The sequence below is a fragment of the Aethalodelphis obliquidens genome, unplaced genomic scaffold, assembly GCF_003676395.1.
Source record: "Aethalodelphis obliquidens isolate GAN/ISIS:26980383/991018 unplaced genomic scaffold, ASM367639v1 scaffold83, whole genome shotgun sequence".
Lineage (NCBI taxonomy): Eukaryota > Metazoa > Chordata > Mammalia > Artiodactyla > Delphinidae > Aethalodelphis > Aethalodelphis obliquidens.
The window spans coordinates 1,720,413-1,745,771 of record NW_020838027.1 but is presented as its reverse complement, the minus strand read 5'-3'; the positions used below and the strand labels follow the sequence as shown (position 1 = coordinate 1,745,771).

Sequence of the window (25,359 nt, the reverse complement as noted above, 5' to 3'; positions counted from 1 at the left end):
TCCTTTCTTAGGACATTCTTAAGGCACTTGTTACTTTGCAGTGTGTCACAGAAATTTTACCTAAATTTAACCTTATGCATCGTTTCCTCTTAGACACAAAATCGGATGAAGCTCATGGCCGACAATTATGAGGACGACCACTTCAGATCCTCCCATTCCAGTCAAACCAATCATAAACCCTCCCCAGACCAGGTAAGACTGCTTTTGATTGTCTTGTGAAAACCAGTATGCTTTTATTTTGATATATTTTGTACTAGCACATTACAGATTCTGGGGTACGAGTTAGAAAAATAAAAATAATCAGTTTCTGAAAACTTTTTCTTTTTTTTAACACAGAGTCAGTTTCTGTAGAGGAAGGTGGTACATGATTCTGAATATTTTAAGAGGAGATACTCAGCAGATTTGAGGACACTAAAGAATCCTTGAGATGAGAAAAAAATTTAATCTTCTCAGAGATACTCACTAATTTGTAACTGTCCTGCTTTTCTTATTTAAGAAACTGTCCTGCCTCAGCAGAAAAACAAAACTCTCCTTGTAAGCTCAGTGAGGCACACACAGTGCAACGTAACGGTAATAACTATTGAATATTATTTAACTGCAAATTTTAAGATCTCTGCTCATCACCTAGTCGACGTGAAGATTGAAACTTAGTTCTTCGCTCCCATTTCCTTGGTGGATCCCTCCATCTATGTCATTCTTAAATTGTTGCCTTCAATTTCTCATCAATGCAAAAGAGGCAGTGATGAGTCAGCCTGAAGGGGAACCATAGTCAATGCCAGTTTTTTTGGAAGAAAGAAACTCTCCCAAGATCTTGAATATGATGGATGGGGGAGAGTAGTGAACAGATTACCTCATATCCCATTGCCAAAAGTCAGATTTCAACATCTCCATCACACTCAATCTTAAAATATACGGCTGAGGGAGAAAAATAATAGTTAAGTAATTACATCCATATGACTGAAGAGTCAAGGAAAACTCCCCCACTGAGCGTCTCCTCCAAACGATAGCATAGCTTTGTCTTAGGAGAAGAAAAAGAAATATTGCAGGTGAAAGCAGCAATAATATCGAAAATGCAATTTTGTTCTAAGATTCGGAAGGTATAGTCATGGTTTGATGACATTTCCTATCCAGTTGCGGCAGGCCTTATATTTTAGAGGGAAAGCAGTACAATCTTTGACGCAGGCAGAATGGAGAGCCGTCTGCCTGATGTCAGCAGTCTGTCCCTCTGCCAGACATCACTTTGCTTGTTCTGCCTGCTTCTTGATACCTGGCATTAAGTTTATGCCAGTGTGTGTAAGACGAGTACTAGATCCTTTCCTTGAAACAGGTTTCACTCATACATACAAGGAATTGGATACCTCGCAGTAGTGGGAGGCAAACAGGAATGGGGAAAGGTTGAGGAAGAGGCAAAAAATAAAGAAAAGCCTCTCACTTGATAATGTTGCCCAGATCCAGCAGTGGATAGAGAGAGCGTCTCGGAGAGGTCGGAAGGCTGGAAGTACAGTGACAAACTAATTACGAGTCAGAGCCTCATGTAAAAAGGGTCAGGAGGTTAGAGACTGTTTGCTGCTGCTACAGTGTGCTTGTGTCTCTGTTTTGAATACTAACCAGCTCTTTTCGTTCCCACGCTGCTCTGGGGTCTCTGCCGTCCCGTAGGACGAGGAGGAGGGCATATGGGCATAGCCGTCCACGTGCTCCTAGGGCAGCCATTTGTTCAGCACGGTGAGAAAGGCTCTCCTTAACTACAGACATGCGTGCTGTTTGTTTGCCGTCACTTTTTTTCACACGATCATCTCACGCTTGTTTCTCTGTAACTCACTAAATCCTTGGTGTGCTCTCTGCCTTCTCATCTCACCTGATTCCTGTGTGTATTGCTATGCTTCTGACATAGTGGGCTTTGGGGTTTTGGCTTTTTTTTCTTGTTGTGTGTTAATAGTCACTTTTATAATTTCTTTTATGCATTTTTGGGAGAACTTCCAGGGCATGTAACTATTGATAAATTTCTCCTGTTGTTATTTTATTTATAAACTACTCTGTCTAGCATGATATTACAGTGTCCTGGTAAGGTTTATAGTGACTTACATCAAACTGGAAATAGAAAATTGATCAGATACTCTGCCAGTAGGTTTGGGATATACTTTTTATGATAAGTTAAAGTATATAGTCTTAAAAAAAAAAACAAAAAACCTGTACTGTGGACTAAAACCTTTAGTTTCTGTCTATAGAAGAATGCTCTGCATTCTCAGGGTCAGTAATTCTTCCAGAGTGCCTACCCTGGACAACCCCTAGAGCTTGGATATTACCCCCAAACTGTCCTTATAAATAAAGAGAAATAAAGAAGCAAAAGAAGGCTTTTTAAAAGGTCGGTCTCCAGAGTTCTTTTTCCCTCTTTTATGGATTGCTGCCGTGTTAAACGGTTGCCAGGACACTGTCTAGATTCTCCCTTCCAGGCCAATTGGCTAGAAAATATAGTCCAGCTGTGTCAGTATCTCTCTTTGATCCCATGCCCTGGAGGTTTGACTGAGGAAATCCTTTTCTTAGAAAAAATAATAATTATGATGAGTAAGTTCACACGTATTGGTGGCCTTGCACCCCTGGATTCACTGCCCGTGCTTATTGGCGATCTCACTCTTCTGGAGTTGTTTCTTCCTGAAGAGTCTGTGTCTTGGTGTCACCCTCCTTAAAATGATGAGGGTCGTGTAGACCTCTCGCTGCAAACACAGCCGAGGAGAACAATGAGGTAAGTTGTGGAGAGAGGCGTGCACTGTGAAGACGGGAAACTTTCCATGTGGCTTTATCCCGAGGCTGTGAAAGAAGCTGAGATGCGTGCTGCCAACCACAGAGCTCTTTGGGTCTCTGTTCCTGCCCTGCAGAGAGGTTCATCCGTACCATTTTTCTAGATTCCACATACGTGCATTAATATACAGTATTTGCTTTTCTCTTTCTGACTTACTTCACTCTGTATGACAGACTCTAGGTCCATCTGCACAGAAGTAGAGGACGGGCGTGTGGACACAGTGGGTGGGGAAAGGGGTGTGGGATGAATTGGGAGATTAGGTTTGACATAAATGCACTACCATGTGTAAAACAGATAGCCAGTGGGAACCTGCCGTATAGCACAGGGAGCGCAGCTTGGTGCTCACTGGGGACCTAGATGGGTGGGATGGCGGGCGTGGGAGGGAGGCCCAAGGGGGAGGGGATATGTGTATACCTAAAGCTGATTCACTTCGCTGTGCAGCAGAAACTAACGCAACCTTGTAAAGCAATTATACTCCAATTAAAAAAAAGCTCTTTGAACCCCGCACGCCAGACAGAGCTGCAGCTGAGCAAGTCCGTGTGCTATTCTCTTTATCTACACTACGCGCTGGGGGGGGGGGCGGTGGAGCTGGGCATCGTGGAGCCTGTTGGGGCCACGCAGGAGCTGAATGCAGTTCAGCAGGCTCCTCCGCCAGTGTGAAGCTGCCTTGTCTGTTCCGGCAGAACACAGGAGCTTCTGTGCAGGCCTCAGCAGGAAGCCCAGCCCCGCTGGTGTCATAGGAAACACGGCCCATAGGTAACCTCACCAGGAGACTGAGAAATGAGCCACCTTCACATGGCCTTGTTCCTGAGTCTCCGTTCTCCTCTCTCTTCTCCCACAATAGAATCTAACTCCTAACAGGTGTTCAGATGCTACCAATTTTTTTTTAATTATTGCACTATTGGTCTTACTGCACTAAAATATTAACAGTCGTTGGCTTAACAAAGTGCAGTTGCAATTAGCTGGCCACAGCTGGAGCTTCTGTGGTAGAGTATTTCAAGTTTTCTAAAATGTGCTGTGAATATAATTATATCATAAAGGTTTTACCTAAAGAAATGCATGAGTGATCCCTAAACATTGCCCAAGTCTTGACTTGCTAATCCACTTTACTTGCTAATTCTACAGAGAACAGATTTTCTTAACAAAATTTCAAGCTTTTGAAGTTGATGATTTGCCTTAGCAAACTTAAGAACATAAATAATGTTTTTTGTGTAAAAATTTTTGAAAACACCATGTGTACCAGCAAAGTATGAGCCTTACTAGATGTAACCATTTCTCAGACTTATGCTTTATGGCCCAGAAAATGATCATCTTGGTGAACTTACCATGAGCTCTTGAAAAGAATGATATTCTTTAGTTATTGCACACAGTCTTCTGTAAATATTGATAGGTCCAGGTGGCTGACAGGGTTGTTCAGATCTCCTATGACTTTACTAAAAATTGGCAGGGGGGTGGGGGGCAGTCTATTAAATGCTGAGAGAGGAGTATTAAAATCTCCAGGTATAATTGGAATTATTCTATTTGTCCTTTGAATTCTCAATTTTTGCTTCATGTATTTTGAAGCTCTGTTATTATTTGCACACCCATTTTTGATTGTTGTATACTCTTGATAAACTGACCTCCCTGTCATTATGAGATATCCCTCTTTATTTTCCAGGAATATTCTTTGTCTTTAAATCTACTTTATTAGTCTTAAGTCAACAAGGAGCAGTGTAAACTAACACGAAAAGTCACTCTGTCTTGTCTGGCAATAACAGGCATTCAATTAATACTTATTGAATATTGACTTTCTAGAGTTTTCTGGAGAGCAGATTGCCAGATAACATCATTTCCTTTATAGATAAAAGAATATGTTTCTTTTTTATGCTGTTATTTTAGACATCTCGCAGAGCAGCGGTCCCCAACCTTTTTGGCACCAGGGACCGGTTTTGTGGAAGGAAGTTTTTCCCCGGACCAGGGGTTGGGGAGTGGGGGGATGGTTTCGGGATGATTCAAGCACAGTACATTTATTGTGCATTTTATTATTATTTCTATTATTTATTTCTACTTTATTGTTATTTCTGTTATTATTACATTGTGATATATAATGAAATAATTATACAACTCACCATAATGCAGAGTCAGTGGGAGCTTGTTTTCACTTGCCACTCACTGATAGGGTTTTGAAATGAGTCTGCAAGCAATTGATTTATTATGGTCTCTGTGCAGTCAAACCTCTGCTAATGATGATCTGCATTTGCAGCCGCTCCCCAGCGCTAGCATCAGCACCTCAGCTCCGCCTCAGGTCATCAGGCATTAGATTCTCATAAGGAGCACGCAACCTAGATCCCTCGCATGCGCAGTTCACAGTAGGGTTCGCGCTCCTCTGAGAATCTAATGCCGCAGCTGATCTGACAGGAGGTGGAGCTCAGGCGGTAATGCGAGCGATGGGGAGCGGCTGTAAATAGAGATGAAGCTTCGCTCGCTTGCCCGCCACTCCCCTCCTGCTATGCGGCGCGGTTCCTAACAGGCCATGACCAGTAGCGGTCCGTGGCCCCGGGGTTGGGGATCCCTGTCATAGAGGATGAGATGCTATGGATAAAAAGGTATTTACTTTAGGAAGTCAGTAACCCCCCAGGTTAACTGTGCATTGGCCCTAGGCTTGTGACATTTAACACTGAAGGAAGAAAAAGAAAAAGAACCTCATAATAATACAGTGAGGAGGCACTCCACGTTAAATCCTAAGAGAAAATAATCATCTGGTTGCACACGCAGTGTAGAATGGTTTCGGCAGAGAGGTGATAGAAGAATGGGAGCTTTACAAGCACCTGACTTCAATGATCTTTGCCTACATTTTGACTATTCTCCTGACGTTTATTTAAACCAAAGCTCATTCTCTATGTGGCAACCCCCTCCCCCCCATTTTCTCGAGATATAAGTGATAAACAGCATTGTATTAATCCAAGATGCACAACATAATGATCTGGTATGTGTATATATTGCCAAATGATCACCACAGTAAGTTTAGTTAACATCTATCACCTCACATAATTACAGTTTTTTTTTCTTGTGATGAGAACTTTAATGTCTACTCTTTTAATAACTTTCAGATATACAATAGACACCATGCCTTATGTCCCCAGGGCATATTTATCATATAACTGGAAGTTTACACCTTTTGACCCCCTCAACCGTTTTACCCACCCCCAAACCCCACCACGGACAACTGCCAGATGTGTTCCCTGTATCTATGAGTTTGGTTTTTCTAGGTTCCACGTGTAAGTGAGATTGTAGAGCATTTGTCTTTTTCTTTGACTTATTTCACTAAGCATAATACCCTCAAGGTCCATCCATGTTGTCACAAATGGCAGGATTTTCTTCTTTTTTATTGGCTGAATAATATTACTCTGTGTGTGTGTGTGTGTGTGTGTGTGTGTGTGTGTGCGTGTACAGTTGGCCCTTCAACAACACAGGTTTGAACTGCACAGGTCCACTTATACATAGATTTTTTTTTTTGGCAATAGTAAATAGTATAGTCCTACACAATGGGCAGTGGGTTGAATCTGCAGTTATGGAACGATGGATACAGAGGCACCACAGAACAAAAGGCCAACTATAAGTTATACACAGATTTTTGGCTCTTCAGAGGGTCAGTGCCCCTAACCCCTGCATTTTTCAAGGGTAACTGTATATACACCACATTTTTCTTTATCCATCAGTGGACAGTTAGGTTGTCTGTGTGTCTTCGCTGTTATAAATAACACTGCAAGGAACACAGGCGTGCAGATGTCTTTTCAAGGTAGTGATTTTATTTCCTTTGGATATATACTCAGAAGTGGAATCACAGGATCATATGGTAGTTCTATTTTGAATTTTTGAGGAATCTCCATGCTGTTTTCCATAGTGGCTGCATCAATTTACATTCCCACCAACAGTGCACAAGAGTTCCCTTTTCTCCACATCCTCACCATCACTTATCACTTGTCTTTTTGGTAATAACCAACAAGTGTGAGGTGATTTCATTGTGGTTTTGATTTGCATTTCCCTCATGATTAGTTATGTTGAGTGCCTTTTCATGTACCTGTTGGCCATCTGTATGTCTTTTTGGAAAAATGTCTATTTAGATCTTCTGCCCACTTTTAGTAGAATTTTTTGCTATTGAGTTGTATGACTTCTTTATAAATTTTGGATATTAGCCCCTTATCAGATATATGATTTGCAAATATTTTCTCCCATTCACTAGGTTGTCTTCATTTTGTTGATGGTTTCCTTTGCTGTGAAGAAGCTTTTTAGTTTGATGTAGTCCCACTGCTTTTGTTGCTTGTGCTTTTGGTGTCAGATTCAAAAATTCATCCCCAAGATCTATGTCAAGGAGCTTACCACCTATGTTTTCTTATAGGAGTTTTATGGTTTCAGGTCTCACATTCAAGGCTTTCATCCTTTTTGAGTTAATTTTTGTGTATGGTGTAAGATTTTGGTCCAGTTTTATTCTTTTGCATGTAACTGTCCAGTTTTCCAGTACCATTTATTGAAAAGACTGTCCTTTCTCCATTGTATATTCTTGGCTCCTTTGTCATAAATTAATTGACCAGTATATCCATGGGTTTATTTCTGGGCTGTCTATTCTGTTCCATTGATCTATATGTCTCTTTTTATGCCAGTACCATACTGTTTTAATTACTATAGCTTTGAAATATATTTGAAATCAGGGAGCATAATGCCTCCAGTTTCGTTCTTCTTTCTCAAGATTTCTTTGGCTATTTGGGGGTCTTTTATGGTTTCATACAAATTTTACGATTCTTTGTTCTATTTCTGTGAAAAATGCCATTGGAATTTTGATAGGGATTGCATTGAATCTGTATATTTCTTTGGGTGGTATGAACATTTTAACAGTATTAATTCCTTAGATCCATGAGCACAGGCTATCTTTCCATTTATTTGTGTCTTCTTCAATTTCTTTTATCAATGTCTTACCGTTTTCAAGGAACAGGTCTTTTACCTCCTTGGTTACATTTATTCCTAGGTATTTTATTCTTTCTGATACAATTGTAAATGAGATTGTTTTCTTAATTTCTCTTTTTGATACTGTGTTATTAGTGTATAGAAATGCAACTGATTTTGTGTATTAATTTTGTATTCTGCAATATTACTGAATTCTTTTATAAGTTCTAACAGTTTTTTGACAGAGTCTTTATGGTTTTCTGCATATAATATCATGTCATCTGCAAACAGTGATAGTTTTACTTCTTCCATTTCTATTTGGCTGCCTTTTATTTCTTTTTCTTGTCTAACTGCTCTGGCTAGGACTCCCAATACCATGTTGAATAAGAATGGTGAGAGTGGACATCTTTGTCTTGTTCCTGATCTTAGAGGAAAAGCCCTCAGCTTTTCACCATTGAGTATTATGTTAGCTGTGGACTTGTCATTATATTGCCTTTTTTATGTTGAGGAATGTTCCCTCTGTTACTGCTTTGTTGAGTTTTTTTTCTTTAATAAGTGGATGTTAAATTTTGTCAGATGCTTTTTCTGCACCTATTGAGATGACTATGTGATTTTTGTCCTTCATTTTGTTAATGTGGTATGTCCCATTGATTGATTTGCAGATGTTGAACCATCCTTGCATCTCTGGAATAAACCCCACTTGATCATGGTATATAATCCTTTTAATGTATTGTTGAATTTGGTTTGCTAATATTTTGTTGAGAATTTTTCCGTCTATGTTCATCAGAGATACTGGCATGTAATTTTCTTTTCTTGTGGCATCTTTTTCTGGTTTTGATATCAGGTAATGCTGGCATTGTAAAATGAACTTGGAAGAGTTCTCTCCTCTTACATTTTTTTGGAAGAGTTTTTAAAAGATTGGTGTTAATTCTTTAAATATTTGGTAGAATTCACTAATGAAACCAGCTGGTCCTCAGCTTTTCTTTCTTGGGAAGTTTTTAATTACTGATTCAGTTCCCTTACTTGTTATTGGTCTGTTCAAATTTTCTGTTTCTTCATGATTCAGTCTTGGTAGGTTGTATGTTTCTAGGAATTAATCCAGTTCTTCTAGGCTGTCCAAATTGTTGGCATATAACTGTTCGTAGTAGCCTCATGATTCTTTGTATTGGTCTGGTATCAGTTGTAACGTCTCCTCTTTGGTTTCTGATTTTATTTATCCTGTCTCTTATTTTCTCCTATCACGTCCTACCTGTGAAACTGACAAAGCATGTTTTCTCCTGTGTCCCCTATACGGCAGTTATATTACTTTATGGCCATTTAGTTTGGTGGTAAATAGCATGCTTTGGCTCCAGGTGTGATTTGAGTCCAGCTCGGTAGCTGTGTAATTTCCCACAAGTCACTCGACCTGTTCTCTAAGCATCAGGTTCCTCGTTTGTTAAATGGCAGTAATAAAACCTATAGTGAAGGTTCTTGGGAGGATTACATGTACTAATGTATTCAGTGCACTTAGCCCTCTGCCTGGCACACAGGAAATGCTCAGTAAAGGACTGCGTGACATTGGTAGTGATTGTGGTAAAAATCCTTGAATATTTACAAGATCCTTTGATGCTCCTCTTCACTTTATAGATTTCTCCTCTCTCCTAATATAGTAACATTCCTCCCATTGCACAAGTAACCCACAATCCTAGTAATTAATTTTTCCTGCAGCAAAAGAAATGTCTTCTTTACTGAATCATCAATGATGTCACCAGTACTGCCTGAGCAACAGTGTAGACACCTCTCCCAGGTATCTGTGCGGGAGGTCAGCCACAGACGTTGTCAGACCTAATCACCTTTAAGAAGCACCCTTGGTGGCAGGTGACACTTTCTTCTGAAGTTTTCTAACCTGAGGGTTATTTTCAGGCCGTAGAAAGAAGCAGGAGCACCACCCCTGCACGGTGGCTGTAAGTGATTCTTGACAGGCTTGGTGATCACACGAGCTCAGTGAGGCAAGGACCTCTTCTTAGGCCACGTGAGTGGGTTGTGAGTAATCTGGGGGAGAGGCCTTTCTCTCAGTGTTTTTTTTTTGTTGTTGTTTTGTTTTGTTCTGTTTTTTGCAGTACGCGGGCCTCTCACTGCCGTGGCCTCTCCCGTTGCGGAGCACAGGCTCCGGACGCACAGGCTCAGCGGCCATGGCTCACGGGCCCAGCCGCTCCGCGGCACGTGGGATCTTCCCGGACCGGGGCACGAACCCGCGTCCCCTGCATCGGCAGGCGGACTCTCAACCACTGCGCCACCAGGGAAGCCCCTCTCAGTGTATTTTTAAGACAGAGTTAACAGTGTTCCACAGGTACATCCTACATTTTTGTAGTTTCTGCTGAATGATTTAAGGTGACATTGTCCTGTGACTCACTTGATGTATTTCTTAGATTGAAAATTGCAGTGTTTTAGACATCTCTGGAACATAAGCTCTCAGAGGCATGGGTTCTTACCTTAACAATTACCAGCATTTGACTAATAAGGAAGTGCGGGCTTCCTCCTGTGTGTCGTATCGCTCGTGACTCAGACATTCCTCCTGGACAATAAAAATATCCTTGTACTTCATGCAAAATAAAACTCTTCACATCCTAATTGTTTTTCACAGTCCCCTGAAAATGGGGGGACCCTACGGAGCCCAATAAATCGTTTTCGAAATAAAAACTGGTGAACTTTTACCCTAAAGGAAAGTTGCATGTATTTTATGCATTTGTAGTAGATATTTTCATCTTTTAATCTACTCTGTACCCTAACAGGTTATCCTGTAACCTGACACGGTTATGGCATGGACTGCCGGCTTCCCAGTCCACCTTCTAGAATACACTGTCAGGTTTACCAGCCACCCCTCGGTTAACATGTGGTGGGACCCCTTTTAATACCAGTTTTGGAAGATAGGCCTAACACTTGCCTACTGTATCACATTTTTATTCTATAGAGTTATGTTTTGGAGGATATGATTTGACTCACATTTTATCTGAACTATTTAACAACAGTCTTGTTACAATAGGGTTCTGCAGTATTTCTTTCATTAACTTGTCCTCAGCTTCTCCCTGATTTGTTATTTTCTATACATTCTCTCTGTCTTTAGGGTTACTGTCTGTTTTGGGTTAAAGGAATATTTTCTGGGACACAAAAATGCATCATCAACCAAAACAAAAAGCTCTTCTCCCTTGATGTGTCTGCCTCCTTCCTGCCTCCTCCTTCCTGATTCTTCCTGATCCTGGGATGGCGAGACTACAGTTTCCAGCTGGATCTGTCAGTCAGCGTTTCTGGAATAAATTAAGTGCACACACTTGATTGAGGTGTACCTGGACTGTATCACTGTCTTCCTGTTATCCTAGGAGATCAAAGCAGAGCACAAATAGAGGCTTAGTCTTTATAATATTCAAAACAGATGGCTGGTTCTTTGCGGTGAAAATTCAGGTTTTAAGGCAAACCACTTGTTAGCAAGACTTCATTTCTTTTCATTGAAAGATAGTCAACACTGAACATATACCTCTCTCTCTTCTTCAAGACTAGAATCAGACTTTCTGCATGAGGAGGGATTTGGCAAACCCCAAAAGCTGTTACACTGTCTGGGTTCCTTTTCACGTGAATATAAAATAAGTTATTCAGATTTTTCTTTTGGCATTTTGGGTATTAAATGAAAAAATCGTAAATGTTCAGATTCTCACAGTCATTTTGTTGATGGGTCACTATTTGAAATCTAGTATTCACACTGTTACATCCTCCAGAATTGAACCAGAGTGTTTATCCCTGACTTCATATTTTTACAAACTAAAATGCACATTCTCTGCAGTCCATTACTGACACCTGGGTCCTGAGGTCATACAGAATAAGTCCGTAAGTGCAGTTTGAAGTTTTTATTGTTTGGTTTAAAACTGACTGAAATGAGAAAATTAACTCAAAAATATTTATTGGGAGTCTACTATGTACCTACACTGCACTAGGTACCTGGGTTGAAATACATGTTTCAAGACTATAAAACAAATACTAAAGGACAGATTTTCTACAACAGAAAAAAGAATACGAGGTGCCATAGGAAAACCCAGGTCTGCACCAGAGGCTCAAGGGCTCACAGAGGAGGTTACATTGTGCCGCATCTTGAAGGAGCAGTAGGCGATTGCCAAGCAGATATACTGTAAATCTGTTGAACTCTCAGTAGCTCCCTGTGGATACTGCTTAGAGTGTGAATTAATTCTCTATTTCTGCATAACACATTACCCCAAAGCTTGGCAGCGTTGAAAGCAATACACCCCTGTTAGGTCAGTGGTTTCTGCAGGTCATGAATTCAGAAGCAGCTTGGCTGGGTAGCTCTTGCGTGAGTGTCTCCGCGGTTGCAGTGAGGATGTCAGCTGGGTCTGTAGTTGTCCAAAGCTTGGTGGGGACGGAGCGTCCATTCCAGGATGCTCACCCACAGCTCATACTGGCAGGAACCTTCAGTTCCTCACCATCCGGACCCAAAATGGGTGATTCAAGAGAAGGGAGCAAGGAGGAAGCCACAGTGACTTTTATGACCCATTATCGGAAGTCACACACCACCACCTCTACTGTGTTCTGTTCCTTCAGCGTGAGGCACTGAGCCCGTCTGTGCTGAACGGACCAGAGCATCTTAGGCTTTACTTTTTGAGGGGAGGCAGGTCAAAGCACATGTGGACTTACTGCCAACCTCCACAGGTGTTGGGGCAGGGTGACAAGCCACACGGCTGGTGCCGCCAGCGTGGGTGGATCACGATGACCTTCGTGTGCCGTGGCGACCTGTGGAGGGTGGGCGGGAGGGATGTCAGAGCTTCTGGCTCTGTCCTGGAGGAGGCCATGCGGCCTGGATGCCACGGCGGTGGACGGGATGCAGAAGGATCGCCAGTGTGCTCATCACCGGGAAGCTTGGTTCTCAGAAATGTCCCAGGCAGAGAACGCAGCCCGAAAGCCCCACTGTGATTCAGAAAGGTAACTTGCCTACAGGCACTGTTCACATAAACAGCCCTGCACGAGCCCATGTGTTCCATGGTGGCTATGACACTTGGATGCCGAGTGACTTCGGTCCAGCCACATTCACGGCCCGGGTCACCTCCCCGGGCGTTGAATTTTTCGTTTAGAAAGTGGGGCGAGGAGGCAGGTGTCGATGACCTCGATGATCACTAAAATAACTTCCTCTGTGCTCAGAATGATATACTGAGTGTTTTATCCTTGTTTAACCTTGAGAATATTTGACTCAATAGAAACATTGGATCTGTTCACAAACATCTAAATTAGGTTATACCAATGTCAAGGGATTTTCACTGAATATTTGCTGGAACTGAAACTAAGTTAATTCAGTTTCTTTATCAGTTTTCCAGGCGTGAGGTTGAAAATGTCCATCTTTTTCCATATTATTTTACTGAATCATTTTAGTATCAATTCTTTTCCATATTTAAACTTTATAATGACTTTATTTATCAATCAAGGATTTTGTCCAGATCAAATTTTACTAATTAGAACGTCCTGCAACTGTGAATTTTCTTTTTATGCCCATTGCCAAATCCAGTTTTCTATTTAGCCAATGTTTTGTTTTGTGTTGATATTACTATTAATACAAGTACTATTCGTTGTGAATTGAATTTTTTAACAGTAATTATTATTTATTTCTTAAGTAATCTGTAAGAAAATTATAAGCATCTCCTCCCTAATAGTATAGTTACCCTGTTATCTGGAATAGGTCCACTGTAGAGATTGGCAGACCTTTTTATAAAGGTCCAGATAGTAAATGTTTTATACTTTGTGAACTTTACTCTTTGTCAAAACTATTCAGCTCTGCTCTAAAGTGGGAAAGCAGCCTCAGACAATACGTAAATTAGTGAGGGTTAATATGACTGTGATTAATATAACTTTATTTATGGGCACTGAAATTTGATTTTCAGATAATCTCCACATGTCACCAAATACCCTTTTGATTTTTTTTCCAACCATTTGAAAAACCATTCTTAGTGATGGACTGTACAAAAACAGGCAGTGATGCCGGATTTGGTCCATGGACTGTCGTTTATTTACTGACCTCTGGTCTGTTGTGTTGCTTTTCCAGTTCTTCTTTGTGCTTCTCATCTCTTCATGTGCCATTTTGTAGCCATCCGGTCATTGGTGGAGCTCAGTGCAAATGATGGGGTTAAGGTGTCCTCGGGGTCAGAATGTCAGCTGGAGTTATCAAGAGTACCTTGCATTTTACATGTGCTCAAATCCTCACACGGATGAGAATGGTCATTCCCATTTTACAGATGGTAAAACAGGTCCTTGGAAATAACAATGGTCACTAATTACTGAAGAAGCTTACCGTGTGATGGACACGTGGGTTATTACAGTCTCATAAGGTATACTGTCCTCAGAGTAATTTGTCCCAGGTCTCATAGCTAGAAGGTTGCAGGCCCCAGAGGTAAGCCAGTCTGTCTCCAGAGCCCATGCTGTTAACTGCTTTGTGGCTTTGCAGTGTTGCACAGTCATCAATGCAGTGCAAAGATATTGTAGCACACAACATGACTGATACAAATCTGTCTCTGTTAAGGGTAGCCTCTGGGTAGAAAAGCCTTTTTTCACCACAGTTTCTGAAACTAGATGCCCAGTAATTAACATAGTCACCAGCCAAGGGCCTGCATGCATATGGCTGCGGTGTTTGAATGATCGTGTTAGTGGCCGTGGCTGTGGCCCTGGCCACAGCCAGTCACATGGCCTTCCCTGGCACTGAAGAAGGACACCACTGTGTCTGCTTAACATGTGGTGCTATAAGGTGTGAGATGCCACAGCTGCTCTTGCCAGAGAAGTGTTCAAGTAGATAAAATTCCTAGTTAAGATCATGAGATGCTGAGGACCACCTCAGTGAACTCCGTGGCTAACTAACGAAAATTTTCCATGCGGGAAGCAACCAACCTAATCATAGGTAAGACAAGCAGCTGGGCAAACAACCATGCTTCCCTGGAACGTACAAGTTGTCGTTGATGCAACAGATGCTAAGATGCAGGAGTTCCAGTTCAGAGGAGCCTGGGCCCTCCCAGTCAGACCACATTCCGTTTGTGTGTGTGTGTGCGCGCGTTCACGTCAACGTACGAGTGTGTCTTAACACGGGAGCCTGTTGCTTTATTCGCGTGCACGGAAATGTGTGATCATTGAGGCAGGCATGGGAATGGAGTCAGGGAAAGCTGAAAACCTCCAGGTGCATGGAACGTGCCTCACCGGACTCAAAGGATACTCTGAAACACACGTGCCCACTATAGGATGACTCTGCACTGTGCTTTGAAATGGCACATCTGGGGAATGATATGTGGATGGCTTGCTAGACAGATGACAGAAACATATCAGACCAAGTGTCATGAGCTGTTACTGCTTAGATGAATAAGATGGCAGAGACTTTGCTCCCCATGTTTCTATTTCTTGTCAGCAGTAGCATCTCATATATAAGAAGGTTATAGCTGCTAGAGCCCACAAGGCAACTGAGTATGAAGAGTCCCCCCAACTTGTGTGATGCGTACATTTGGGCAGTTTGCTTAAAGCACAGAGAGAGCTTTTCCTCCTGTTCGTTGCTGTTCAAGTCCACAACACCAAAAGTATGCTCCCTGGAGGGAACCAGGGAAAGCACTAATAACAGGGACAGATTAACGTGGTGAAGAAAGGTGTTTCTACGTTCTCCTCTCCCTTTTCTTCTTTGCTTGCTTTCTAGAGTTGGGAGTTTCTGTGTCACTTGTCCGTTGTTTTCTGTTTTCTAAACACCCATAAAGTGTTAGGTCCTCTGATTCTATCAGAAACATGGTCTCTATCCTTTGTATTCCCTCACTGAAGTTGCTACAAAATTTGGATGTGGGTCCATGTGCATGATAGGTTTCTTATGAGTACTAAAAGGTGGGACTAGAGCCTGGTAGATGAAACCAATACAAAGATTCTGCACAAACTTAACTTTTTCCCCCGCTATCAGGTCACTTTACAACTATACCAGAAGCTGCTTATTCTTTGTTACATCAGGTAGCCTCACGTGCTTCCGTCTAGATGTACCCCCATCTCTGGTTCCTTGGAACTTTCCCCTTGGACTGCCCCGCACCCCATTTTTTACTTGCCGTACTCTGCAGTTTTTCCCTCAGGGTCTCCCGGCTCAATCGGAATGTGTGGGTTTGCTCATTCTCAGCATTCTGTATCTCGCATCCCAGTGGGACCGCCCTGCTCTGACCCTACACTTCAGAATTGATCTTCAGTCAGCACTTACTGAGCCCTGTGTTGGATCAGGGGGATCGGGGAATCAGGGCACAGGGGCCCTTCTTCCGGAGAAGGGCTTGGTGGGCCCCAGATTATTGGATCTTGAATTACCCTGGCTGGTTACCTTATATAATATCAGCCACAGTTTGTAGGACTTCTGGTATTCCTGAGCTGAACTCTTTTGTCATAGTCACTGTTGTATCCTCCGATAGTAAACCTTTGCTTAAACCTCAGCAGCTAGAAACATTGAAATGGTGATGTCTACCAGAGTGTGTGTCACGCTAAGGAACTTTAACTTTCAGAAGTAGGGGAAAGAGAGATTAATTCAATGATTGTGTGAAGGTTTTATTCCCAAATAAAGAAAATGGGTAGAGAAAAACAGTCTTCCTAATTTTTGTTTTTCCCAAATCTTTTTCTTCCACCCAAAGCCTGGATTACTCCCAAGGTGGAAGGGGTGATGTCTGGAAATCGTTAATCCATGGGTTTTGTTCATGGTGTATAAAATTTTCAGAAAGAATTTGCTTTTGCAATATGATTTCCTGATTGACTGTGGCAGACATAAACCCAGCAAGGACAGCTCTGTCAGAGCAGCCAAGATCCCTCTTAGATTCTTAGATATATGACAGTTCTGGTGTGAGTGTGGAGTGGAAATGAAGATTCTTCATGTGGGTGGGTCAGGAGGAGAGATGGAGAAGGGGGGCCGTGGGCACAAGAAGAGCAGCGGGTGGAGGTGGGGCGCACCTGGCCAGCCCCCAGAAGGCAGCACGAGTTCAGCCCGGAGTGAGTGAAGGAGATGCCCTTGGTGCCCCCTGCCCTGGTACTGGTTTCTGTTCTTGAAGGGCTCTTTTATGATATTCTGAAACATTTCCATCCTCCCAGTTAAGCAGAGTGCTAAGCTATCCTAAAGCTGAATTCCGGGCTAAGGGCCATTTTGCACAGATCTTTCTTCCCGTCCTGCCGGCCCCCTCTCGCCACTGCAGGCGTATACATGGGCCTCCTTATACACACTCACAGGTGTTTCAGCCTGTCACAGGTCGTGTTCTGTTTCCTGCTTCAGCATTAAGAGATTCAATTCCTGTGTGTAGCCTGTCTTTCTCCAGCAGCACAGATACCCGTCTCTGATGTGTACACACAGCTACAGGTACATGTCTATCTTCCCCTGCCTTCCAGGTGATAGGGAGCCCCTCCCTCCCACCTGCACCCCCAAGGCCAGGTGCCTGTGAAGCACTGTGTGATGAGAAGCCAAAGCCTGTGGACACACAGTGACTGGAGCTGCAGCCGTTGCAAGCTTTCAGCTGGAGATGCTGCGTGTCTGCAGTCTGTGCTGTGGGATGTGATGCTGGAGCTGCAGTCATGATGTGCCTAGTGGCCAGTTGCCCGTGTCTGCTCCTCCAGCTTCTCTGTGTGTACACGCACACACACCTGCTTTTAACCCAGCCTTGAAATGACTGCCAATCACAGGGGAGTCTCCCCCAGAGCCTGGCCTCCGCTTGGGAGCCCTCGTACAGATAAGCTGTCGAATCTCCTCGTCACCAGATAAGCGTACTCGGCTCTTCGCTCCCCTGTCGTCCTGTGGCCTGCGAGGCGGAGCGGTTGGGTGGGCTCCCTGTAATCTAGACTGGCATCCTTGGTTACTTACCGAGATCCTGGCCAGGTCAGGAGGTTCCTTTTGTGCACCCGGCACAGCTCGGGCTGGCCTTCCTTCTACTCCCAGTGGCTAGAGAGAGGAGAAAATGAACCGTCCTGATAAGGTCATTACTGTGTTCCACACGGCAGGCAACAAGCGTGTTGCTGCTTTTCACATCCATCCCTCTGTCTTGTGAAGGTAACAGTGCTGAGAAGCGCTTGGCTGCCTCGCTACCGCAGCCCGAGCACTTCAGGTGCCAGAGCTCAGAGGACTGGGCGGAGCAGGTGTCGTCAGCCGCGGCGTGTGTGTGTGTACGGGCACGGCAGGGTGGAGGCCACCGTCTTCGCCTGTGGCCAACTGCCTACCTGGTTTTTCCTTTGAAATTCAGCGTCAGCCTTCAGTTGCCTGGCCTGTTCAAGGAGTGTGACCCTCTCTTCTCCCTCTTTTGCCTTATTTTCTTTCCCGTGCCCAGACTTTCTTCCTCATAACTTGTGATTCATCAGTGTATAGCCCTGGAACCTTACTGCGGGGAAGTCCTGTAAAATATACACACACACAAATATTTAACCACTACATGGTTTGCTAAAATACAGTAAATGGTTTATTGTGGAAAGGCAAGCCTCAAGCCAAGAACTAAATCGAAGGTGCTCTCATCTCTATTGAAAGAGCAAGGAAGAAGAGCTGCGGGACACGTGCCACTGGCTACCTCCCTGTGCCTCGTCCGCCCGTCCCCGCAGGGTGCTCACTGTGCGTCCCCTCCTGTCCCCTCCACTCGTCAGCGCGCGATGGCTTCGGCGCCTCATGCAGCGTTTTCTCTTATTACTGCCCATTGATGTGCCCTGTCTTCATCTGTACTCACTTGTCTGCCTTCTTGTTGGTGAATGACCTTATTTTCCTCGATTTTACAAGTGTCCAGATACTGAAGCAGGTCCTTGCAATACCTCCAGCCTTAAGCTGCTCTCATGGCCATGAAGAGGTGGGCTCAGCAGGAGGTTTCTTCCCTCAGTGGCGGGGCCCACACACTCTGCTCTCTATTCGAGTAGGATTCCTTGTACCGAATACAATAGGATAGGTTTTAGCTGAATAAGGAGTAAATAGGCAAAATGCAGTTAGCAGCTCTGTAGTTCAGATTTCAAGATTCATTTTATTCTAAACTCTGTTTCCTATGTCCTTACAACTTTGAGTACAGAATATTTGTCTCCATATCTGGGTCAAGAAATAGGAGATGTTTTGTTTTGCTGGAGTGGTAATGCATGCTTAAAGGAAAATTGACAACAGATTTCTGAGTTGTAAAACTAAGAGGAAATGATCACATTTTATTTTTTAAATGATTCCCACTGTTTTTTTCATGTTTCAAACCTTTTGCCGTTTTCAAAGACACATCTAACTTTAACAAACCGTAAAGCTCTTTAAATCTGAAACCTTTGGAGAGAGTTTTTACTTTTAGAACCCAGCATTTCTCTCTGTGGTAAGATTTCTGATTAATGTTTATTGATCTCATTCACCTAGTGTCACCACACCAAACTTGGATCTGCTCACACACTCGCAGCAAAGCCAATCTACTGACACCGGGTTGTGGTGAAGGAGAGTGCAGCGTTTATTGCAGGGCCCGGCAGGGAGAACGGGCAGCTCGTGCTGAAAACCCACACTCCCCGACGGCTTTCAGGGAAGGGGTTTAAAGGCAGCGTGTGTGAGGGAGAGGGTCACAGGACGCATGATCAGCTCGTACGCAGTTCTCAGATTGGTTGGCAACAAGGTGAAGCTTCGAGCATCACCAGTCTTCCAGTTTCAACCGGCCTGGGGCCTACATTCTCTGATGGTCAGTAGTTTTCATCTGTGGGGGTCTGCTTCCTCTAAAAACAGCTTGGGAACGTGTGTCAGGCCTTTATCCGTATCTTCCAGGGAACGGGGAGTTTGGTGGCTCTGCTGTGTGGCTGGTGCAGTCTGAATTGTTACCAGGTTCCTGACCCAGAGCTCTTCTCTGCTTCTGCGTCTTCACATTTCCTGGTCATTCCCTCTGGAGTCAGCCTCCTGAGACCTAGGAGAGGGCTGAGAGACGAAAGCAAAAGGCTTTTGCTTCGAAGGATATAGACGCAGGGGCTTGCGCATGGTTTCAGTCCCCCCTTTTCTGTGGTGCCCCTCACTCTCAGGGGAACGGGTTCAGGACGAGAAACGGAATAAAGTTTCCCCTGGAGAGGTTAATCACAAACTGTCGGCAGAGGAGGTCAGTTTTAGGGGGACTCGGTTTCACTAGTGGCCCTGGATGTGAGCTCCTAGTGGTGCTTGCTCACTTGTTAAAGAACAGTGAGGCAGACTTCATTCAGGACCATCGTGATGGGTTAGGGGCCACTGCAGTGGGGTTTTGCAGTGAGGGAGAGAGAGACAGTGCCCAATTCCGAATACAACAAGGAAAAGTGGGAATTTACAGCCAAGGAGCAGGTGGGGGTCAGCGGATGGACACTTCCTAAGGAGGAAACATCAGGGATAGGGCGAGATTCTGGCTAAACCACCCTAACTGGATTCTTGCCTACGGCAGGCAGAGTGATCAGACATCGCCCCAGGGATAGTGGGCGATGAGGGACCCCGTCAGATACAAACCAACTTAGAATTCCTGGGGGAATTGGACAATATAGAGATGAACATGAACGCCCAAAAGTCAGGGCCCAGTTGAGAAGAGAGGTCAGGGGAGCCTGACCCACATTTGGTCAATGAGAAGACCTCTGTCCCCAGGATGTAGATGAGGGGAATGAGAAAGTTCATTGAACCTCAGGGATTGCCTGGTTAGTTATTCCATCAGCTAAACAAGTGGTAATAGTAGGTCATCTGTAAGAGATGCTGAGGAAGGGACCCTGCTTAGTACAGAACTGATATTCTAAGTACTTAGTAAATATTTATAGCATAAGAAATGTCATTCTGGGTTTTGTATTTGTCGTGACTTCTTGTTTTGGAAGATAAATGTGAGACAGTCCCATTCTATGAAGTTTGAGGGGTCAAATAGACACACGTGAAAAATGGTTATGAAGTGGGGGTCAGGATTTGGAGCTCTGAACTTTCTTGCCTTTAGCTTTAGGTTATCTTTTTAACTTTTCATGAAACTTTAGCAATTGACTTCCCCCTAAAAGAAATTTTTCTTTTCAAAGACTGTAGCCCTCTCACTAAGCACAAACTCAGGCTAACGCTGCTGAAACTTTCCAGATTCCCGTTGTTCACAGTAAGGTTTGTTTTCTGATGAAGGTCGTGCAGGTGTATCTCATGAACCCTTCTGCAGCCCGGCTTTATATCAGTTATTATGAGGGTGTGACCTGAGAGGCGTATGTTTGTCCAGGGTCTCTCTTGCAGGAGAAGTATAAGACAGAGGGGTATTCTCGAAGGCATATTTGTTTTCAGCTTGCTAGGATTACAAGTGAGTAAGGACCATAACACCAAAAACATTTAGGGGGTCCATTGAGTATCCTTCTGTTTGTGCTCCAAATGGGAAGGCTAAATTAAAAGGTTGGCTCTCAGAGACCACTAAGAATAAACAAGTTGTTGAGTTTTATAACCTTATATGTGAAGACTACGTCACACTGAGCCTCAAATCAAGGTGAAGAGGTTGATTTAGCAATTTAAGGGTCTGCCTAAAGTAAACGTCAAAACTAAAGTCAAAACAAAGATAAATCCTGAATATACGCCTTTTACTTCTTATATACACTCAACACATTAGTTCCATTAGTTCGTGATTTTTTTTTTAATGCAGAACAGGACCACATCTCGTTCTTAATATTCCTGCCAGCAAGAGCTGGCTGTGGCGTGGCACAGAGGCGCCCACTGCATGTTTGTTAAGAGAATCACGTGATGTTCTCAGTGTCGATATGTGTGATTTGATGCGCAGTGTATCCAGTTAATGTAGCAAAAATATCACGACAGTTTACGACCTTTGTTCAAAGAGCCACATTCTTGCACAAAGTAGCTGCATTAAAGTGAGAAAGCAACACAAAGGTCCAAAACTTTGTGAAGAGACCCAGTACCGTCCTTCATCTTCCTCATCCTCACGCACACCGCAACCAAGAAGGGTGAAGTGAGTTCTTGAGAGAAAAGACTTCGAGGCTAGACCATTGAATTTTATTCCCTTGCTTCCTTTTTTACTTTTCAGAGTTTAGCTCTCTGCTGGGGCCTCTGGACAAGAATGTCATTAAAAGAATAATGTTTCTGGGAAGTTAATACGTTAGTTGTTCCAGGACTTCTTTGGTGAGCCTACACTGGGGGACAGTGGTGTAACGATGACCCAGTGAGAAGTCAGAACTGCTACTGGCATTTATGCAGTAATCCAGGGACAGCTGAACCTGCCTCCGAGGACTTCCGCAGATAGACAGAAGAGTAAGAGGATTTTGTAGCGACAGAGGAACCATAGTAAATATAAAAATAATTTGCCAGGAACACAGTAAACGATCAATAAATGTTAGCTTGAAAAACAGTGGCATCTTCCAAACAATAAAATATTAGTACTGCAAGGGCAAATGCCTTAAGTCCCAAGTGATATTCAGTTCAAGGTATACCTTTCCTCTCAGAATGAGCTCCCAGAATGTGCCGTAACCAACCCACCTATACTTAGATTAAAGATCTAGTACAGAAACAGTGGAGTGGGGAGAAGGGGGCAGACCATGGAATTGACTGGAGGGGCCTTTCACTGAACGTCCCATCCTGGTCCAAGAACCTGTGTTCCCATGTCTTAGATGAATGGGTTGCAGAAACGGGATGCTGTAGAATTTTCAGTTGCAATCTGTATCGAACAATAGAGGAGCAGCTGGTCTGTCTTCCAGAAGATCTCTAGCCATCTAACCTGCTCGAGTGGAAGGGAGGTTAAAATAAACACCTTCCGGAGGTCACTGTCTTCCATCACCATGTGTCATCAAATGCTGGCCTCTGAAGCCAATTTGAGGGGCTGATACATAAATAAATCCTTGCAAGAAGAAACAGAGCTTTCAGTAAGTCAACCAGAAAGCTCTCATTCCCCTTCATAATTTAAATTATTTTCCTTAACAGCTCCGTAAATGTAGGATTGGGGGGATATTGACATTTTGGCATTATATTTGATAAAAGCAGAGGTTATCTTGACAAGTTCATTTTTTAACTTCTTTATGCCGAGAAAAAGATAGGTAATTCTAATTCTGCATAGCTGTAGGACTGATGTGGTCTGACCGCATTACTGACAGCTTTGGGTAGGACTTCTTGCCAATGTACTGAGGTTGTATGTGGACAAAAGACATAACCTCTGGATCCTGTAAGGCATCCTTTTCCTACTTGGCAAGTGTCCCTCTTCCCTCTTGAGATTAGGCAGTGGCAGTTCTACCTTGTGGGAAATGCAGTTTCTTTTCTGAGTGGCCTGCCCAAGTTAGATGGGGAGAAGGAAGAGATAAGGACATTTCCCACATGATTGACATGGTTGAATGTGTCCCAGAGAGGCCACGGTGACTTTTTTTTTTTTTCCCCCTTGATGGATAGATTTGAGAACTGTGCTGGTCGGGCAGTTTCATACACTTTCACCGAGTAAGCTCTATAGTTTTTTTGTTTTGTTTTAAAAAAGCGACTCCTTTTGACATGAGAAGAAAGGGCATCTTGGTCATTGCATGGAATGAATTTTTATCCTCGAAAAATTTTTCAGATTCCATCATTTTTTAACTTTTCAATTGGACTTTGAAAAATTTCAGAGTGCAAAACACTACATATTTTGTAATCTGTCAGCACCTCAGCATGAAATACATTTAAATCAGTTTGAGATTCATCTCTGATTAAGAACAGGGACCTTAAAAAGTCCACTTTTTCATTCCCAGTCATACAGCAGTGAGCTAGTATCTTTCCAGATTCCATTTTACTGTGAAAAATTTGACCTCTCCACTACCACCATTTATCACATTGTCTTCTTCCTCAGAGCTCGTGCTTTTTTCTGTCAGTTTTCCAACTCAAACAGTGATTACCTAAGATACCAGCTTTCAGCCTTGCAGCCCAGATGTGATGGCAACTATACACAGACACACACACAAAGAATGGGAGTAAGTTGCACAAATCCAATGAAAATCCCCAAAGTGATTTTTTTAAATCAATGTGTCCATGAAAGAAGCTGGAGGAGGCCAAGCTAAAAACACGGGAAATGAAATAGGGCTGCCGTGTGCGGAGGCATGAGGGGTGTGGTAGGAGAGCCGTGGCTAGACAGTTGGGATATTGACGTGCAAGGTGAACATGCATTTAAAGGAGTTGCCTTGAACTTGCCTTTAAAGATTCTGCTTTGGAACTCTTTCTAAATCTTCTACACTGTGAATGTGCATTTGTGGCCAGGAATAAAATACAAGTCTTTTTTGAGAGATTAGTGTTGTTTGTAGAAAGCTATCCAACTTCCCCAGTCTCCAAATCCTCTGCAAAACAGTCTCGTCCTTCTGTGGTTGGCAGTGTTGATACCACGGGTAACACAGGACTCGTACCACGAGCCTGCTGATTAGGGGTCCCTTACAGAGCCCAGAGCCTTCCACCCCAGCCCCTGAATGTGTAACCTTTATCCTTAGGGAATTGTGTGTGTGTGTGTGTGTGTGTGTGTGTGTGTGTGTGTGTGTGTGTGTGTTAAAAGCAATAATAATGCTGAATGTGTTCACTTTCTCTGGTTTGTCTAGACAGGCTCCAATTTCTATATTATATTATATACCACGTAGGCCTAAACTCTGAACTCTGATCTCTCTAGTAAGTTAAAGATCGTTTTAGACACTAAGCCCTGGCTTAGTTCCCTCTCTTAACTATTTTATGGAAATAGTATTAGAAACAGAGGAAATGTGATATATTTATAAAGCAACCATTAAAAATCATGTTTTCCAGGAATACGTAATGTGAATAGTACTCACAATATAACACTAAATGGATAAACAGGGTATTAAACAAAACGTGAAGTATGATACTGTTAAAAGTTGATTTATGTAAGTTTATAAAAAGACTTGGAAGAAAATCAGCAAAATGTTGCAAGTGGTATTCTTGATGGAATACCTATAGGCTATTTATTATTTCTTTTATATTTTCTCCCATACTTTTCAGAGTAAAATATGCATTGATTTCACAATAAAAAACATAAAACTTTATTTTAGAAACTCTTAAAAGGAAAGCAGCAGGGGAGTCCTCTGAGGCCAGGAAGAAATCAGTGTCACTGCTGAAAGTAATACCAGGCCTTGTTTCTGTTGACTTGAAGATGAGTGAGCTCCTTGTCCATTAGGTGGGTCAGAGGTGTCCTGCTGGTGTAAAGTGCCGGCCCGGTGACACACAGCAGGTGCAGACCCTGCCTGTGAGCCCCGGGAACGTCTGGGGCCTGCCAGCATCTGGTGGGTTGGCGGCTCCCCCAGCTGCTGTGTGTCAGGCAGACGCTGTGCCAGCGTTTCAGCGTTGGAGAGCCGGCCCAGCTCTGCCTCAGCCCCTCAGGCTTGCCAGTACCGAGTGTCATCGGGCCCGAGAGCTGCCCGATGAAGTCATTTGTCCTTTGATGTGCTTTCAGAGGGAGCCGAGGTGATAGTTATTCATCCAGGGTAAAGGGGACACAAAACAGAGTTAGCGCAGGACTGCTATTCAAGAGAAGAGACCCAGCGTCACACTGGGCCCGGGCTCAGGCTCAGGGGTCTGGCGTTGTGTAAGGATTTATCTGTCACCCATTAAAAGGAGGATCGATGGCCTCGGCCCAGTGAACGAGGGAGCTCCAGCCAGGAGGCAGATCTAGTCATGAGTTCACTCACCACATCTCGTGGCCGAGAAAAACACGCACTTTCTCCAGAGGCAGAACCTTCCT

The 25,359-nt window shown here is 43.4% G+C and overlaps 1 protein-coding gene across 13 annotated transcripts in view; it reads left to right on the top strand.

Annotated features, from left to right (window-relative positions):
* ERC1 (ELKS/RAB6-interacting/CAST family member 1) overlaps nt 1–25,359 on the top strand; it is a 394,434-nt gene that overhangs the window by 335,126 nt on the left and 33,949 nt on the right. For all 13 annotated transcript variants that reach the window (XM_027093429.1, XM_027093433.1, XM_027093428.1 and 10 more), the window contains one exon: nt 94–192. In XM_027093429.1, coding sequence (XP_026949230.1) covers nt 94–192 — 99 coding nt within the window. The remainder of the gene's footprint in view (nt 1–93; nt 193–25,359) is intronic.